The 19,205-nt window shown below is 35.8% G+C and overlaps 3 protein-coding genes across 3 annotated transcripts; all 3 read right to left on the minus strand.

Moving 5' to 3' along the window:
- Positions 1-5,452: 5,452 nt before the first annotated feature.
- LOC145044270 (uncharacterized) lies at positions 5,453-6,292 on the minus strand. Its single transcript, XM_078993150.1, has one exon. The coding sequence runs from the start codon at positions 6,290-6,292 to the stop codon at positions 5,453-5,455; it is 840 nt and encodes a 279-aa protein (XP_078849276.1).
- A 128-nt stretch (positions 6,293-6,420) lies between these two features.
- On the minus strand, positions 6,421-7,949 carry LOC145040998 (uncharacterized). Its single transcript, XM_078988877.1, has one exon. It carries the CDS (start codon positions 7,722-7,724, stop codon positions 6,738-6,740), a length of 987 nt encoding a protein of 328 aa, XP_078845003.1. The 5' UTR covers positions 7,725-7,949; the 3' UTR covers positions 6,421-6,737.
- A 7,350-nt stretch (positions 7,950-15,299) lies between these two features.
- On the minus strand, positions 15,300-17,844 carry LOC145040997 (Major facilitator superfamily protein). Its single transcript, XM_078988876.1, has 4 exons — positions 17,538-17,844; positions 17,116-17,333; positions 16,375-16,955; positions 15,300-16,295 (listed from the first exon to the last, which is right to left on the minus strand). The coding sequence occupies exons 1-4, from the start codon at positions 17,782-17,784 to the stop codon at positions 15,431-15,433; spliced, it is 1,911 nt and encodes a 636-aa protein (XP_078845002.1). The 5' UTR covers positions 17,785-17,844; the 3' UTR covers positions 15,300-15,430.
- Between the last annotated feature and the right edge of the window lie 1,361 nt (positions 17,845-19,205).

Genomic DNA, 19,205 nt, shown 5'->3' on the forward strand with positions numbered 1-19,205 from the left:
CGTGGGGCGTGATCTGTATGATTTAGCATGATCGGCTTGGAGGAGAGATAGCCGGTTGTTGGACGTGGTCTTATGAGAATCAGAGGGCCAGTGAGGAAACTGGGTTGATATTCGAGGAGAAAATATCATGGTGATCGCTCAAGTAGGCGTTCTGGCAGCGGGTCAGGCCACTAGACTTTCCGGTTATTAGGAAGGAGTATTTTAGCAGTGAAAGTGTTGGTTTAAACTCTGGTTTTGGAGGTTCGGGTGTCCATAGAGAAAGATATCTGTGTGGTATGAAGATCATTTCGGCAGTGCCTTTCGTGTTAATAATTTAATCTATGTGTGGTTAAGGAATGATTTCTAGGGCGAAATCTAATTCAAGTGGGGGAGAATTGTAACATCCGGATTTTCAGGGTTATTATTGTGTAGGTTAATCTTTTGATTAAAGGAGAGACTCGACGAGTTGAGGATGCAACTCGCCGAGTTGAGTTGGGTTTCTCACGCGGATTTAATGAGTGGACTCGACGAGTCATAGGAGGGACTCACCGAGTAGGTGCTGGGCAGAGAAACCCTAATTTCTCAAGCGCGATAAATTCGATAAAGTTTTGTAAAACTAAGATAGAATGAGAACTAGCTGGCGGCGTCTAAATAAAAGTTGTAGTACTCGTAAATACCAACGCGTGGATATAAAAAACATCAAAAATGGAGTTCGTGTGAATAAGTTACAAATTATAATAGCATATTTATGTATTAAAATAAAGTATAAATCATATATATGTACACATATATATACAAATGTATATATCATTAGAAAGGTATCGACGATGCGATTATTATAAGACTAGTGTTGAGTACTTCGACATTAGTTTAGTACAAATATTATTAAATCTATTTAAAATAGTATTATGAAGGGGTGTTTAGTCGTTTATATAACTATAAGGTCATTAAGTAATTATGGAGGGTAGTTTTTGTAAATTTAATTGCTATAAATAACAGGCTTGGGCTATCATATTTCTTGCACCATTCTCTTGATTCAAGAGTCTTTCTCTTTTTATCCCCCGAGCATTTCGGTCCCTCTTGATTCGACTTCTCTTTCTGTAGTTTTAGTATAGTAAGGTGAGCGCTAAAGCACTGCACGAATCTTTCTTAGAAGGATTCAACGACGAAGTTCGGCCCCTGCAGAGCCCGACTCCTAGCTAAAACTCTCTTGTAAGTAAGTTATGATTACCCTATTTTAATATAGATTATATTTAAAACCAGTATTGTTATGATGAACTTATAATAAATATTTTAGCTAGTATTATATAAGTGTCGTTATAATATCTTTTTAACTACTCGCGATATGGAGAATCTGGTTTAAAGGGTCACATATGATTGTTGGATTTCAGAAGTGTTATATGCCAAAATGATCCTGCCCTCGGGTGTTTTATGTATGGACCGTGTTTGTACATAGTGGTTGGAAATTATTGTTTAAACGCTTATATAATAATAAGACTAATAATTAGTCACGGTAAATATTTGACTAAAATCTAGTGGTAATAATACTAGGTTTCGTCGAAGGAAAATATTTTAAAGTAAACGAAGCGTTGTTCGAGTACCGAGTCACCACCTTATCAAGTGAGTGCATGGTCCATTTCATCTTACACATAGATATGAAGTATTTTATATAAACTACATGCTATGTGTACATATTATCTGTATAATTGCTATCTATGCTGGATGAACGATTTTAAACAAGTTTTATATGATTTAAACTGTATATGTATATATATCTAGATAATATGTTGGGTAAAACATTGGTAAATGAAATATGAGTTGGATGATGAGTTAAGAGGTGATATAGAACATGAGGTAAGGGTGAGAGGTGGACGATGTGAGAAGCCTTGTTCCTAAATGTTGGCTCCGTCATCTAGTAGAGTATGGATGACAACCACGAACTATTCTAGACAGTCCAGCGGAACACTAGTAGGCTCGCAACCTGTAGGTGTTGTGAATGATATCTTCACCCGGTGTACTCTAAACCCTGGCGATCATACAAACTTGATGTGTAACGACCATTTTTTCTGGGATTGTCATTCATAGCAATGGAATAGTCTAGGTTAACCTTTGTAATCCATTTTGAAATAATAAGAATGTATTATTTGAGTATAATTTGTTTTATGCTTAATTGGTTAATTGTGTGGCTTAAATGAATTAAGAATAAAAATAGGAGTAAAATTGAAATTTTAGATAAGCCTGATATCGATACATGAAGACGTAGTGGTCGTGACGAAGTTTCCGAATATATAAAGAATGCCGAAATCCGAGTTACAGTGAAGAAGTTATGACATGTCGGAGTTTCGCTACAGAACCGGTACGACAAAGCGCGATGTAAATAGTGAAGTTACGATAGAGCGTTATCTAGCCTTAGTGATTTAAACAAAAGTCGTAGAATACGTTAAACCGAGAGCTTGCATAAAAAGAACGTCTAAATCTGACTTCGTATGAGGAAGTTATGATTTTTCTAAGTTTCGATTTAGCGGTATACAGCCCAAATGTCGAAACTGAGATCGAGTGATATTTGGTTGAAACAATCTAAACGAGAATCGGAGATCTCATCGTTCGTAGTTCAACGGTAAAAAGACGGACGAAAACGGACGTCGGATGAAGAAGTTATGATTTTATAACAGAGTTTTCCTGTCCCGGCATACTAAAAATAATATAATAAAAATAAATTTAAAATTAGCAGACATAGTCTAAACGAAAGTTGTAGAGTATAGTCTCACCTACGCGTGGATATAAAGAACGTCGAAAACAGAGCTTGTATTTGAAAGTTACGCAATTCTGAAGTTTGGTATGTCAGTGTACGCTAAGCGTAATGGAGTACGCCCAGCGTACCCGTATGCATGAACTAAAATGGGCCACGTCGACCTGAGCTAATACTCGAGTGCATCTGTCTGTAATCCATGACTTATTCGGTCTGATCCGAAGAGTACGCCTAGCGTAACCAAAGTGCGCCCAACGTATTGCTTGTAGAGGCATTACACCCAGCGTAATCAGGATTTACGCCCAGCGTAAATCGGGGTTTCAGCCCCTATAAATAGAAGTCATGGGATGCCGAATTTGGTTGCTCATTTCGTTCTCTCTCACTCATTTTTACCTCGTTTTATGTGTAACCTTTACCCCTGAAGCCCCGGTATCATTTCCGAGACCCGAAGCAAGTCTCGAAGATCCTGAGAAGTAAAGTTTTCAAGCCGAAACTCTGCCCGCGAGAAACCCGATTTTCAAGGAAGCATCCCGGTTTCACCAAAGAATACTACTCTTGGGGCGTAGTGCTGTCCGATCATCTTCTGATCAAGTGAGTGTATATTCCTTTTCTTCTAACACATAGATATGAAGTTTTCTATATAAAATACGTGCTATGTGTTTATGTATTATTTGTTTATTTGAACTAGTTGTTGAACGGATGTTTTGTACAGGTTTTAAGCTGTATATAAACGTATATATGTTATCTACTAATATGTTGGGTAGAACATGGGTAGACAGTTGGTGTGTGATAAAATAAAATGATGAGAGGCCTCGTTGTTGTTGTTGTTAATCTAGTCATCTAGCAGAGTATGGATGACGACCACAAACACTTTCTAGACAGTACCGTGGAACGCTGGCAGGTTCATAACCTGTAGGTGTTGTGGGCTTGATGTTCACCGGTGTACTCTATCCCCCTCATGGTTGCCTTTCGGACATTTATTGTTAAGGAAACCCCTTTACAGTAATATCCATCCCGATGAAAATCCTAGATTAGGTCCCTTGAGATAGATTTTGTTTTATGGACGTAAAGTGAGGATAACGGGAATGGGTAATCGGGTTATTGTTAATTATTTAATTAAATATAATTATTTATTGTGGGTTGAAAACCCTATATGCTCACCAGGCTTCCAAGCCTGACCCACTCAGTTTATTTTTATTACAGGTAGTGGCATGAAGGCGTAAGATTGATGAATCATCAAGTTATTTTGTTTATAAGCCTGTACATGTATATAAATGTTGTACGACTTGTAATATGTCGTTTATGCTTTTTGGTCTGTATCGGAACATGACATCCCAAGTTTTGATTATATAATGAAAATACATTTCTTTACGAAATGCTTTGGTAAATATTATTTTATCATAATTTACTGTGAAAATTATTTTAAAAGCATAAATGAAACCAGTCTTTTTTTATTGAGATTTTGGGGATATCACATGATGCCTAAACCCTAGTGACTATGCAGACTTAGTGCCTAAACCTTGGCGATCATGCAAACTTGATGCCTAAACCCTTGTGACTATGCAGACTTAGTGCCTAAATCCTGGTGACCATGCAGACTTGGTGCCTAAATCCTGGTGACCATGCAGACTTGGTACCTAATCCCTGGCGACTATGCAGACTTAGTGCTTATTGTGTAAACCGTGGCAACGATGGACTTTGTGCTGATTCCTTATGATGATCCTTAGGAATAAATGAACGAGAAATAGCTGATTCTTAGGGTAGATCCTTAAGAGTAAAGAAGATAATGGGGATGGGTAATTGGGTTGATTGTTTGATGTTTAAACATAATAATTATATTATTATGGGTTGAAAATCGTATGTACTCACTAGGTTTTCCAACCTGACTCACTCAGTTTATTTATATCACAGATGCTGATATGAAGTCACATTACACTAAGAGATTAAGGAGATATAAATCACTAGTGATAATGAATGTAAGTTCTGTTTATGCTTATGTTTCTGTATTGACGATGACATCCAAAATTTTTTAAAATGAATAAAATATTTTTCTTCGGAAATGCTTTGATAACGTATTTATCATGATTTACTGGGAACAAATTTCGCTACATTTTTATTAAAAGAGGTACTCTAATTTTTATAAAGCATAAACAAAATCGATCTTTTCTGGCCGTGGAAATGAGGATGTCACATGATCCATGGTTTGATTTGTGATGGGCTTATGGGTTAATCCATGAACTATTTATCCAAATCAAATGGATGGATCATGGGCTAATGTGTATGGATTAGGGTTACACATGACCCTTAATATTCTACACACACACACACACACACACACACACACATATATATATATATATATATATATATATATATATGTGTGTGTGTGTGTGTGTGTGTATTGTGCTAAGTCCTAAAATCGACCACTACTTGCATTCCAAGAAGAGAAATCGATTTTTAGTCTCCTTAGCCTCTCTCATATCCATCTAGTTGTTTATTTGGTGTTTGTGATTTGTTTGAGGCACAACACTTGGGGTGCTAAGTTCTCTCAAAGCCAAAGTCTTACTATCTACATCAAGAGGTAACTTTCTAACTTATTTTATGATTCATATGTTAAATTTTGTATGCTAGTTTAGACTTCATGCTTTGGAAACCAATGTTGCATGTATAATTATAGAAAACTTAGATCTAAAACATTAGATTTGTATGTGCACCATAGAAATGTTAGAGTACATAAAACCCAACAGACCCATCCATAGGACCCAGTTGTAGGTTGTTGTCTGGCGCGGGTATAGGGATGTCATGGGCGGTGATTACTATTACATCCACACCGGTTAGTGAGCTGATTAGAAGATCCACCACAACTACCTCAACTAGAGGGGTGGATTCAACGTGAAGAAGGGAACCGTAGGAAGGATAAGAGTCATTAGACGGGGCTGTGACTTGAGGATTGGCGATTCTTGTTTCTTCCACAACAACAATAGAACCCATCTCAGCAAAGGTAGGAAGGGGTTGACAGATGAGGTTTTCAAGACTATCATACTTTCCAGAAAAATCGTCGAGAGCATGAATAATCACATGACTTTCCTTAACCTTTTGGACCAAGCCTTCAAGAACATTAGTGAGTTTCTTGACCTTATTGCAATACTCGTGAACAGTTAAGTCTCCCATGGTGATGCACCTTAATTCACTTTCTAACTGCATTGTTGTGGTTTGTTTGTTGTCATTGAAGACAGAATAGATGTTGAGCCAGATCTTACGAATAGAAGATTCAGGAGAGTAGGCTTTGATGATGAGGTTTTGGCAAATGGAGTTGAACAACCATAGTTTGACTAGATTAAGTTGTCCCCACTCCATGTCTGTAGGAGATTTGTTTGGTGCATCATAGGTATCATCACTATGGTCATAGACATCGTAGGCAATGCAATGAGCTATAAAGATATCACTCCATGGATGATAGTTATGGTTGTTGATGTCAAGAATCAAGGGTACATAGGTCTTGATGTTGGTTATTTCGTAAGCCTGATGAGGGGGTTTAGAAGAGGTGCTACTTTCTCCTGGCATTTAAGAAGGATTAGAATCACACACGAGATGAGAAAAAAGATGAAAACGAGACAAGAAGAAGAGAGATGAACGATGACAAAAGGGAACGGCTAGGGTTTTGGGATTGTCTTTGATACCATGCTAATCCATATTTTCCCATGATTGTAATATTCATTAAACGAGAGTATAAATACAAAGCCATTTGGGCCAATACACACAAGGCTTACAACAATGGGCTAATCTAGAAATATACAATAATATTCCGATATAATTTGATCCACTAACAATAATCCATCTAATCCTATTACCATCTTCTGAATTTAGCCATAACTAACTTGTTTACTAGTAAAAACACATGTACATAATTCCAGAACTACCGAAAAAAAAAAAAGTTGAAAAATGTTGAGGTAGCTAAACCTGCTGCTTTCTATGTATTTTCATCATCAGATGATATCAACTGGACATGTTATTTGGTCCTTGAAATAGTTGAAGCATAAGCGGGACTGGGAGGAAGAGAGACGGGAAGTTGGACAATCTTTTTGGTCTTCTTCTTTTTCTTCTTCAGTGACGACTGTGACTGAGAAGAAGCCGAGGAGGATGATATTTGAGGGAAATCAACATTCTTATTGTTTTTGATTTTTTTCTTCATACGACTGATGGACGCGGAGAATAGCATTTTGACCTTCCTCTTGCCTTTGGATGGAGTCTCTTTGATCATCTCCAGCTTTGGTTTCCAACCTCTTCGAGATCCGACTACCAGTTGCTTGTAGTCTCTATGCAATTGTGGAGTCGTGCACAGTAAATCAGCAGCCTCTTTCAGATCTATCAATTCCGTACCATGATGATGATTACCAGTAGCAGCAGTAGCAGCTTGATCCATCATCAGCTGGGATATGAATAGCTCTGACACACGAATCCTGAGAGTCCCAGATGACGTTTTTTGTATATCAAATGGAGAGCATGAACTTGCTGCTGCCTTCTTCAGAAATGCAGCCTTCATCTTCATGTTGCCATTACTATCTTCCCTGTCTTGTTTAGAAGAAGCTGTGAAGGAGGCAATAGTGACAAAGGAGAGAACTGAGTGGAAGAGATGAGTTGGGAGCAGAAAATAGGTGTGGCCGGGCTGGAGGCGTTCGTGTTGGGAGAGGGGCGGAATCTTTTGTCCTATGTAGAAGGAATCTGATCTGCAAACCATGTACTCCTCTGTCATCACCTCTGAAACCCTGATGGGCTTGTGGTAGAGATTAATCTCCCCGTCTGGTTTGAAAACCTTGATTACTTTTCTATCCTTCTTCTTTTTCTTCTTCTTCTTCTTGGTCATATTGGAATTCCTTCTATTATCATTATCTAATAATGGAAGGGATGACTGGTTGGTGGGTGATACGGAGGAGGAAGCTTGAAATTGCACCGCGTTTCCTCCCATCAAGCACTGGAAACTATTCATAAACTTCATCGTAGCTCAGGTCTTACAAGAATTATCCACGCTTGGAATCTGATAGACAATCGGTTAGAACTTATATATATGTATAACTGGATATAGATAAATGGTTAGTAGTAGTAGCAGCAGCCTTGAGACGACTAGTTATGCCTGCAAGAGAAAACAAGGATCAACCCATAGTCAGCATCTCTCTCTACATTAAAAGCCACCCAATTTTGAACGGAATGGACAGGTGACTATTTTATTTTTGGCGTCACTTCAAAACTTTTTTATTTCAGACGATTTGCTTTGACCATACACACAAATATATAAGCTTTAAATTAATCTTTTATAAACGTTTGGAATAATAAATAATATACATTTTTCAAGTTGGCTGGACGGCCGGCCACGCTTTCTATACATTTTCTGAAATTGAACTTTAGTTTTGGTGGTGAATTCTTTTTGCCTTAACCGTTTGATTATTGATTTCAATTTCGAGATTTCTTCTTACGGCATTTACTATTTAGTCATCAGCTGAGAATGAATAGTACATGGTACAACTTCTAGTTAACAAAAAATATAAAACCTTGAGGTTATACATACAAAATAAGAGTCAAAAATAAGATTCTAGGCATACAGATAAAGAAAAATAGTCATTTGAAGCAGAAGATTCCAAAGAGGATGCGAATTTCTGGTCTTGATATATTATCTTTTTTATTTTATTTTTTTTCCATCCATCTATACTACCTACCTTTTTCTTTAATATATCTCGAGTATATTACAGAAATGGGCCATACGTTTTGGTCAAATTTGAAGTTTTACTTTTTAAAAAGTTAAAAATTAAATCCCGTTTTCAAATCTTGTTGTTTCAAGTTTTACTAACATAAAATAAAATCTTCGGTTATTATTTTTTTTCGTTCTTACGCTAAAGATTTCTACATACAATCTTCACCAATATGTTAGTTCTCTCTCTCTGTCTATATATATATATATATATATATATATATATATATATATATATATATATATATATATATATATATATATATATATATATATATATATATTAGTTTATAACCCGTGAGATCCACGGTTAGAAAATTAATTAAATTTTTTAAGTAAAACCTCAAAACTATTAATTAATAATTTTAAATAACTTATTAATTAAAATATATATTTTAGTTATATATAAAATTATAATCGTTGATTCAAATAAATACGTAAAACATATATAATCTTATAATTTGTATAAAATTTATTTTATTTTAATTTGTATCAATTTTATTTTATTTTTATTCTAATATTATTAATTTAATGTAATTAAAATGTGATTTAAATTTTGAAATTTGAAATTTGAAATGAAGAATTAATAGATTGATAAGTGTCATGATATTAAATACAAGTGTCATTATATTAATTACAATGTCTAATATTGTGACACATGGCAAACAAACTACTCTTTTATTATATATATATATATATATATATATATATATATATATATATATATATATATATATATATATATATATATATAGAGGGAAATGATCAAATGAGAACAACTAAAAGGTTGAGAACGCGAGAACAAGTATATTCATTTATGATTCCATCTATTAATTTGTGGAAAAATGATAAGTTTTTACGCACAATCAACATGAATATGATTTTTCTCTTTAATTGAAATTAAAGATGTAAAAATTTATCATTTCTCCACAAATGAATACACGGAATCGTAAATGAATATACTGTGTTCTCGCGTTCTCAACCTTTTTGGTGTTCTCATTTGATCCTATTCCTATATATATATATATATATATATATATATATATATATATATATATATATATATATATATATATATATATATATATATATATATATATATATATATAGAGAGAGAGAGAGAGAGAGAGAGAGAGAGAGAGAGAGAGAACTAACATGTTGGTGAAGACTGGTACAAATCTTTAGGGTAAGATTGAAAAAAAAATCAACATTTTATTTTATTTATTGTGAAATCTATCATGTATCCCTTAGCTATTTTTTTTATCTACTTCTTATTTCAGCTATAAATAGAGAAAGAAAATTTCAAAAAACTAAAGTTATTAAAATTTAATTCTTTACGAAATGAGCATAACCATGAAAATAGAAAGGAAAAATAATTAAGAAAAAAACTACATAAATTGTTCTTGTAGTTTACCAAAAGTCACAAACTCAGTCATTGTTAACTTTTTCTTACGAACATGGTCCCTATGTTTTCTAAAACTTGCATTAATGATCCTTTTACCTAAAACCGTTTGTTTTAGTCCGTTAGTGTGAGATATGCAAATAATCAGATAGCCCCTGAATCAAAAAGAATCAAAGCCGGCAAACCATTGACCAAGAATGTCCATATATAAGATCATAACCACATAAGCATAATAATAAAATAAACAAGGTAGAAATAGATCATATACCAGTCACGACGTCTGGCGTTGCTAGGGCTTCCTCAGTAGTTAGCCGAAATGTGTGACTTCTCACCGTAGGACCATCCGCCTTGATTGGGCGGCTATCAGTAATCTTCATTGTGGCAAGCACAGGCACTGCCACCATTCCTCCTCCTCTATCCAACCTCAGAAAATCGGCCTTTTTATGACCGATCTGGTTGTAGTGGAAACAAATCAAACCCTTCTTGAGGCAATCCATACTCATACGGTCCGGTTGGCCACAAGCATAACATGTCGAGTTCGTTGCCTGGCATGCTCCACTGTGCGACTTACTGTACTTAACACATCGGCCACGGCACCGCTGGCCCGTGCAGGTAGGATCGCAGGTCTTAGGCTTCTTAGTCCGACCCACAGCGACCTGAACCTGCTCCGGCTTCCGCTTCGTGCGGAGCTCTAACTCAATTTCCCGTTCCCGGGCCTTCTCCACCATGTCATTCTGGGTCTTGCACCCCGAAAAGCTCACAAACTCTTGCATATTGTCCCTCAACATGGAATTACACCTCGTCTTCTTCATCTCCTCATCTAAAGCATACCGTGTAACCAATAGTTCCCTCTCCCAAAACTTGGTGGTGATACCGCCACAGTCTTGGTAGTCTGTTGCAAATCCTGGAACTCTCTCAACAAATGTTGCACCTCAATGGATGGTGAAAACTCCTGATCAAACCTCCTCACAAACTCCTCCTAAGAAATCTCAGTCACACCCGTAAATCCCAGATCCCGAGTAACCTCTTCCTACCATTCTCATGCTTGATCCCTCAATATACATGATATGAACCCCACATATGCCGCCTCATGTCACACCCCTAAACCAGAAGGGCGGAAACGTCTGGGGGGTGGATTGACTCATATACACTATAATAACAAATGAATAATAATGATCAAAGCGATACAATCATTGCATTGATAACTAAGTAGTTTACATTGTACACAAAACACGTTTGCTTGATGTTAAATACATAAGTTAAAACAAAATAGCGTGATGTGGTGATGCCTAATCATCTAAAACCCTTTTCTGGTTACATGTTTACTGATTCCTTGATAATACAAGTGGTTTTGAAAAGTGTCAACAATTTAGTTGGTGAGTTCATAAGAATTTTGTATACGAAATATATGTAGTTTTTCCTTGTATGAATGGCAGAGTGTGCTTTCAGAAAATCCAATATTTTCTTGTAAAATAAGTTTTAAGTCTTAGGTCCAAAGACCAAAAATTTATGTAGTGTTGTACTAGTGTATAGCTATGAAGGACCTCGGAGAGGCTTCCTATATTCTGGGAATAAGGATAGTGAGAGAACGAAGTAAGAGACTAATAGGACTTAGTCAGAACACTTACTTAGATAAAGTATTAAAACGTTTTAGTATAAAAACTCGAAGAAGGGAGAATTACCGATACAAAATAATGCCAAGTTGAGTAAGACTCAAAGTCCGAGTACCGAAGCCGATATAGCATAAATGCGCCGAGTACCATACGCTTCCGCAGTTGGCTCAATCATGTATGCTATGGCTTGTACTCGCTCTGATGTAGCCTTTGCTTTGAGCATGGTTAGTAAATATCAAGGGAACCCTAGCAAAGCCCATTGGATTGCGGTGAAGAATATCCTTAAGTACCTTTAGAGGACCAAAGAATGGTTTTTAGTCCTTGGAGGGAGTGATAACTTGAAGGTGCGAGGGTATAGTGACGCCAACTTTCAGACCGACAGGGACAACTACCGTTCGCAGTCGGGTTGGGTCTTTACCCTGAATGGAGGAGCAGTAACTTGGAAAAGTTCCAAGCAGGAAACCGTAGCTGATTCAACGTGCGAATCAGAGTACATCGCAGCGAGCGAAGCATCGATGGAGGCAATATGGTTAAAGAACTTCATTGGTGATCTTGGAGTTGTGCCTACCATCAAAGAGCCTATAGAGATTTTCTGTGATAATGAAGGAGCGGTTGCCTTGACCAAGGAACTGAGGGATCATGGAAGATCTCGACATATCGACAAAAAAATACCACTTTATAAGACATCATGTAGAAGAAGGACAACTCGTGATGAAGAGGATATCATCAGAAGATAACCCAGTAGATCCGCTTACGAAGAGACTGAGCAGTGTTAAGCACTTGCAGCATGCTAGGAGTATTGGGCTGAAGGATGACATTAGTATAGATTAGATAGTATTAGAAAGTATTAAAAACGTGTGATAGATAAATGTAATTAACATTTGATGATTAAATAAAAGAGTATTATTTATGAGTAATGTTACTGTCTTATGTTAATTGTTTAACTATTGTTTCACTTTGCATGTTTTGATTTCCAGAATAATTGAGTTTATTAAGAATAATCGAATTATTCAAATTGTCCACAATTGTTCATATGTTGGAAGTAGGTATGAATGAAGATTATCATGAATTGGTGTGTAGATTGTCTAAATGGTATTAGACATAGCAAAAGTTTGCTGCAACGTTCATGAGTGCTTATGAACTAGTTTTGAGCATTGGAACAAACCCGCGCTTGCTGGAATCACCTTATGGAATGTGATAAAAGGGTGATCGCAAGACGATAATATCATATGGTCTTAAAACTTAGATATATGATTTGTTATTTGTTAATTGGTTGTACATTGATAATGCGAAACCGCATCAGTAACTTAATGTTATAAAATGCATTGTTGTGTATAATTGATTAATGAATAAGTAAATGCATATAAGTCAAAGTTTATCTGTTACTTTTATCCTAAGATGGTAAAAGCGATATCTCGGCCGCTCGATGATTTGATTTGACTTATGTGTCGGGCCCGGTCAGAACTGAATTGATGTGTATGTCAAATAAATCTAAGATCAAGAAACCAATTGCGAGACAAATTGGTTCCATAGAATTGTCAGCATGATATCTAAACAGAGGACTGTACGATCCCTTATCTAAAGGACAAGATTGATAAGATCAGAGTTTGACAGCGTTTTTTGAGAGCTACGATTGCTAATCGGTATATATAGTTACTAGACTTATCCAAGTAGGAGACTATTGGAATAGTGTCTAAGGCTGCAACTATATTTGGTAATACTTGACCCGATTGAGCATGGTCCTTTTGGGTTGCCTTCACCATAGCAACTTGATAGGATGATTTATAATGAGAGAAGAAATATTATGAGAAATTTATAAGGAATAATAATATTGTTATTTGATTAATATAAGTCATAAATTAATTAGGAATTAATTTGGTGACTTAAAGAGATTAATTAAATAGAATGACATAAACTGTCAAGTGTATGATAGTAGTACTTTGGGCTATAATCCCTTATGGATAAGGGGTGGACGGTTTTGGGGCTTAGGATAGACCTAGAATTCGTCCAAGGCTTATCATTAGGGTATTGGATTGCTTAGGGCCTAAGTTATCCAATTAGGGTTTAAGAGTGAAACCCTAGGAGCCTTACAAGTATAAATAGACCCAAGGGATCAAGGAAATCGGCATTCTTGTCTCTAAAGGAACCCTGGCCGATTTCTTCCTCCCCTCTCCTCTCTCTATAATCATCCTCTTGCTAGTTGGTGTTTGTAAGCCATTAAAGGAGTGACAATTGTGACTCTAAGCTCCAAGGACAAGAAGATTCAACCAAGCAACTTAAGGTAATCTTCTAGATCTATTTTTCTTATGTTATTACCTAGATCTATTGTTCAAAAGTCTTGGATTCAATGCATGTTCAATTAGAAAAACCTAGATCCAAGCATTAGGGTTTGTATGTGCACATAGGAATATTCATATGGCTAAAACCCATCACAATTTTCCAGTGAATAAATATTGAGCACATCTGAGAGAAAATGGAAGTGTAGGAAGAAGATGAATAGGTCGATTCTGTGTGTGTGTGAGAGAGAGAGAGAGAGGTATTTTATTTTTGTTATATTTTTAATTGTTTTTCAATTACATGTAATAAAACAAAAATGAAAAATTAAACAATAAGGGAAAATTCATCTTTATAAAAAAAATTCAAACCAAATTGGACCAAACTTGCAAGGAAATGAAACTATTGGACCATCCTTACGAGCCAAATCCATTTTGGACCAAAGTTGCTAGTTTTGACATACCCCAGTAACCATTCTTGCAATTTTGTATATATATATATATATATATATATATATATATATATATATATATATATATATATATATATATAGGGTTAGGTTCATGTGAGACGGCCTAATTTTGTGAGACCGTGAGACGCATTTTTTTATTGTTTTTTATTTTTTAAAATTTTTTTAGTTAATTCAAGTTCCGAAAATAATATTTAAAAAATGAATTTTTTGATTTTTCCATTTATTTTGCATTTTAAAATTATTTTTAGAATATGTACAGTGTAATATTCTATTTAGAATATTTCACGTATTTTTTTTTAAAAAAAAATAGGATTTTTTTATATTTTTTTTAGTTAATTCAAGTTCCGAAAATAATATTTAAAAAAAGAATTTTTAGATTTTTCCATTTATTTTTCATTTTAAAATTATTTTTTAGAATATGTCAGTGTAATATTCTATTTAAAATACTTCACGTATTTTTCAAAAAAAAAAAAAAACGGGATTTTTTTAATTTTATTTATTATTTTTTTTAGTTAATTCAAGTTCCGAAAATAATATTTAAAAAAAGATTTTTTGGATTTTTCCATTTATTTTGCATTTTAAAATTAGTTTTTAGAATATGTCAGTGTAATATTCTATTTAGAATACTTCACGTATTTTTCAAAAAAAAAAAAAAAAAAACGGGATTTTTTTTATTTTTTTTATTATTTTTTTTAGTTAATTCAAGTTCCGAAAATAATATTTAAAAAAAGATTTTTTGGATTTTTCCATTTATTTTGCATTTTAAAATTATTTTTAGATTAGGTCTCACGGTCTCACAAAATTAGGATGGTCTCAAATGAACCTGAACCTATATATATATATATATATATATATATATATATATATATATATATATATATATATATATATATATATATATATATATACACAGTTTGTAGAGACAGAAGGACTATTCTATTCTATTTCTTTAAATTCTATTATATATATATATATATATATATATATATATATATATATATATATATATATATATATATATATATATATATATATATATATATATATATATATATATATATATAAAGTTTGTAGAGACAGAAGGACTATATTCTATTTCTTTAAATTCATGGCATCATATACATTTTCCAAGTGATTGCTGAAGTATATGCAATATAATTTCTCAAATCAACTCCAAACACGAAGACGTAGTCCCTAGCTAGCTAGCTACCGCTGTGGTAGATCCCTTGGTTTCAACAATATCTGTGACTCTGTACTTGTACCTGCGTGCTGCGTAGAGAAACACGCAGAAATTGATGATACTAAGAGCCGTCAGAAGCCAATAGAAATAATCAAATCTCCCGGTGTTTATGTTCTGGGACAGCCAGGAAGTCTGTCTTTTCTCTTCATTCCCTGTCAAAGAGTTGATGATGCTGTTCAAGATAGTGGCGATAAAGCAGCCCAAACCACCAGCTACAGCAGCATAGGCGGAACCGATGCTTTTCATAGCATCCGGGGCCTCCTCGTACAGAAACTCCAATAATCCCACAACGGAAAATACCTCAGCCAGGCCAATGAGGCAATACTGGATCAACAGCCAGTAAGCACTCAGGCCAGGCATTGGACTCAGAAAACTGCCCTCATACCCTTCTCTTATCGCATAATTCCTTCTGTACCTCTCGAAAACTCCAGCCCAGCCCACAGACACGATCGAGATAGCCAAACCCAGCCCCACTCTCTGAAGCTGAGAAGCCCCACGTGGATGACCCGTGATGCGTCTTGACAGAGGGACAAATATGACGTAGTAAAGAGATAGCAAAAGAAATATGCTGAGACCTGGAAAAACGGGCATGCATGTTACTGGAAGTTTCAGACGCCCCATGTGAGTGTTGAGTGTATATGCCTGCTGGACTGATAGAGTCAAGTACTCAGTTAAGATCACACTTAGCATTATGGAACATGTCGGAATTGGGATCAGCTTCAACAGGATTTTTACTTCTTCCACTTGGGTGACAGTGCAAAGATACCAAGGACTCATATTTGTCCCGTCTTCTCTCAGTCTAAGAGCTGCTTTGTCCAAACATCTACACAAGATTCCTCCTATATATGTTATGGATGGATATCATGTGCACATTTAGAGAGGTGGGAAAAAAAGATCCTTACCTGAAAGCATCTGTATGAGCTATCTTGCCGCTGCCTTTGACGGCAGATCTCTTCCCCTGAAGCTCATATAGTCCAACATATTCGCTACTATCAAATGAAGCATTTCGTTTCCTGAAAGCAGCAACCAGGACTTGAGCAACGCGAGTCAGAGGGCTACCCCCGGGCAACCTGTGTCGGTATAATGGAGTACCAACAAAGAATACTATGTTGGAGATTGCCATTGCTACAGCCAAAGCACCAAAGGCAAAACCCCATCCAAGTTCCATCTGAATGTAGACTACAGCAGTAAATGCTACAATTGCCCCCATTGTCACAGAGAGGTAGAACAAGTTGAAGAACCTGTCGAGATTGGTATTATAATCTCTGCTCCTCTCGTCAAACTGATCTGCTCCAAAAGAAGAGACACAAGGCCTGATACCAGCTGCTCCAAACCCAGTCACGTAAAGGACTGTATAAAGATAAAACATTTGCCATGGTTTTGCAGGTTCACAGTTTCCTAATAACAGTGAAAGCTGGTTGCACTCATCTTGATTAGGCACCAGCACTTTCAACGTGGCGCATAACGTTATTCCTGTTAAACCCTTGAATTGAAAGAAAGATACATCACCACATGATATTTGAACAACATTAAATTCAATATTTTAACAACATTATGCATGCATAGATCTACTCATAACTAGTGTGGATGGGTGTGTGGCGTGTTCTAGTTATACTTATAATTGGGTTTTTAAGATGTCTCACCACAAGATATATGGTAGTGAAAATAGCAATAGTCCAATATCGACCCAGATAAGCATCAGCCAGAAAACCACCAAGAACAGAGGAAGCCTGTGATATTCCCAAAAAATTGTTGACGGCATTCGCTGAACTAGTGAAAGGCCGATGCATCACATAGAACATAAAGGCTACCATGTTCACGGACAACCCAAAATAAGCCATTCTTTCTGCCATTTCATTCCCTGCAATTGGTATCAGTTAGTCACTGGTGTCTGCTATCAACGATCAAGAAGAGGGAGAAGACAAGTTAGTTGGTTAATAATTTACTTTTTTTTTTTTTTTTTTATAATAACCAAGCTTAAGGGCCCGGCAAGCAAAAGTCATAGGTCACTCACCACCTAGGTCTAGAGACTATAGTATGTGTAAGTAGTAGTCTTGTTATTTACCAAAAATGAAGAAGGCAGCAAGCCAGCCTCCGGTTTTGGAGAGATCGGTAATAGGCTTCCCATGGATATTCACAGGTGTGGTACCAAGCGTGGTATACCCTCCGGCAAAAGGGGAACGCCTGTTGTCGGATTCAACAAAATACATGCCAAGCTTCTTACTTTTTAATGACTCAGGATTTTCATCCATACTTACCACCGCAGGCGTTTCAGATAAAACTTCAGGCGACTTGATTTCTCTGATACCCATATCAACCACTAGAGAATTTCAACTTTGACAATTTAGATAAAACTGGCATAAATTCATTAATATGTACCGTATATATAAAATACCTGATATCCTCTCCCAGCGGAATCATTAAGTGAAGTGAATGCGGATCGGGACGGTTGGTGAGTAAATATGTCAATCCCCTCGTCGTCATCACTACAGCATGGCATGCGTTGCAAGAGAATGTATTTACGGAAAGTAAACAGTAAAGAAAGAGACATCCAGCTAATCCGTAACTAATAAGTGCGGTTTTGGGTGGGGTTTGGAAGGAATTAATGGCAAATGGTAATAATAGGCAACAGATGGGATGGGGACAGATAACGCTGCTACCATTAATGCATTATTAATGACACATTTTACTAGCCTTCTTCTTCGGTTGTGGGTACGCCGTACAATCACCAGCCACCACATTATGACATGTCATTCCTGTCCAAGAAGAAGCAAAAGCGACTCTATAGTGTTGAACTGTTGATTTCCATCAGCCCTAACTAATTTAGTCCATTAAACAAAACTGGATTAGTTTAAATAATTAAATACAAAACTGCCAAGAATAATCTAATTGGTTTGTATTTTTTTCTTAAATTGAGTCTAAAACTTGTAATATTCATAAAAACGGTTCTCGATGACTAAATTGCTCCTGATATTTTATTAAGTAAAGACAAAATTGCAAGTTTGGTCCCTGTGGTATGTTAAAAATTGGATGTTTTGTCCAAAAAGTTTTGGGGTTGCACTGGTGGTCCAAAAGCTTTGATTTGTTGTGAAATTGGTCCAAAGGCTTAACAGCCGTCTACCCCCTCCGTCTGTGTGAGGGTATTTTTGTCAATTCATGTCCATTCCTTTGATATCTTATTAAATTAAACCCCCTTAACGTCTACTCTCCTTATTAATAGATCGGACGTGTGTTCCATCTTTTCCCTAAATCGAAATCTTCTCCTGCTAAAATCAAAATCGTGTCTTCCAAACTCAAAATCAACAATGGTGAGGTGTTTCTGTGGTCAAATGGCGATAGTGCGAACGCCTTGGATTGATAAGAACCCTGGTCGACGTTTTTGGGGATGCCCTAAATAGGTGAGTATTCATGTGGTTGGTTATGAAGATTTTTCACTGAACCTCAATTCCTTCTTATATTTTGCTAGGATTCGACATGTGGGTTTGTGGGATGGATCGACCCTCAAATGTGTGAACGATCAAAATCAATAATACATTGGTTGCTGAGATCAATCAACAAGCTAAAGACTGAAGTTGGAAAATTGAAGGAAGAAAATCAAATGTTCAAGTATGATATTGGAAAAATAAAGGAAGAAAAATCAAAACTAAAGTTGTATCTGATATGTAGTTGGGTTATTTTTGGGTTTGTATTTTTTCTGATGAAGTAGTTCGTCCATGTTTTAATGGTCAATTTT

Source organism: Lactuca saligna, chromosome 4 (assembly GCF_052625555.1).
Source record: "Lactuca saligna cultivar CGN05327 chromosome 4, ASM5262555v1, whole genome shotgun sequence".
Lineage (NCBI taxonomy): Eukaryota > Viridiplantae > Streptophyta > Magnoliopsida > Asterales > Asteraceae > Lactuca > Lactuca saligna.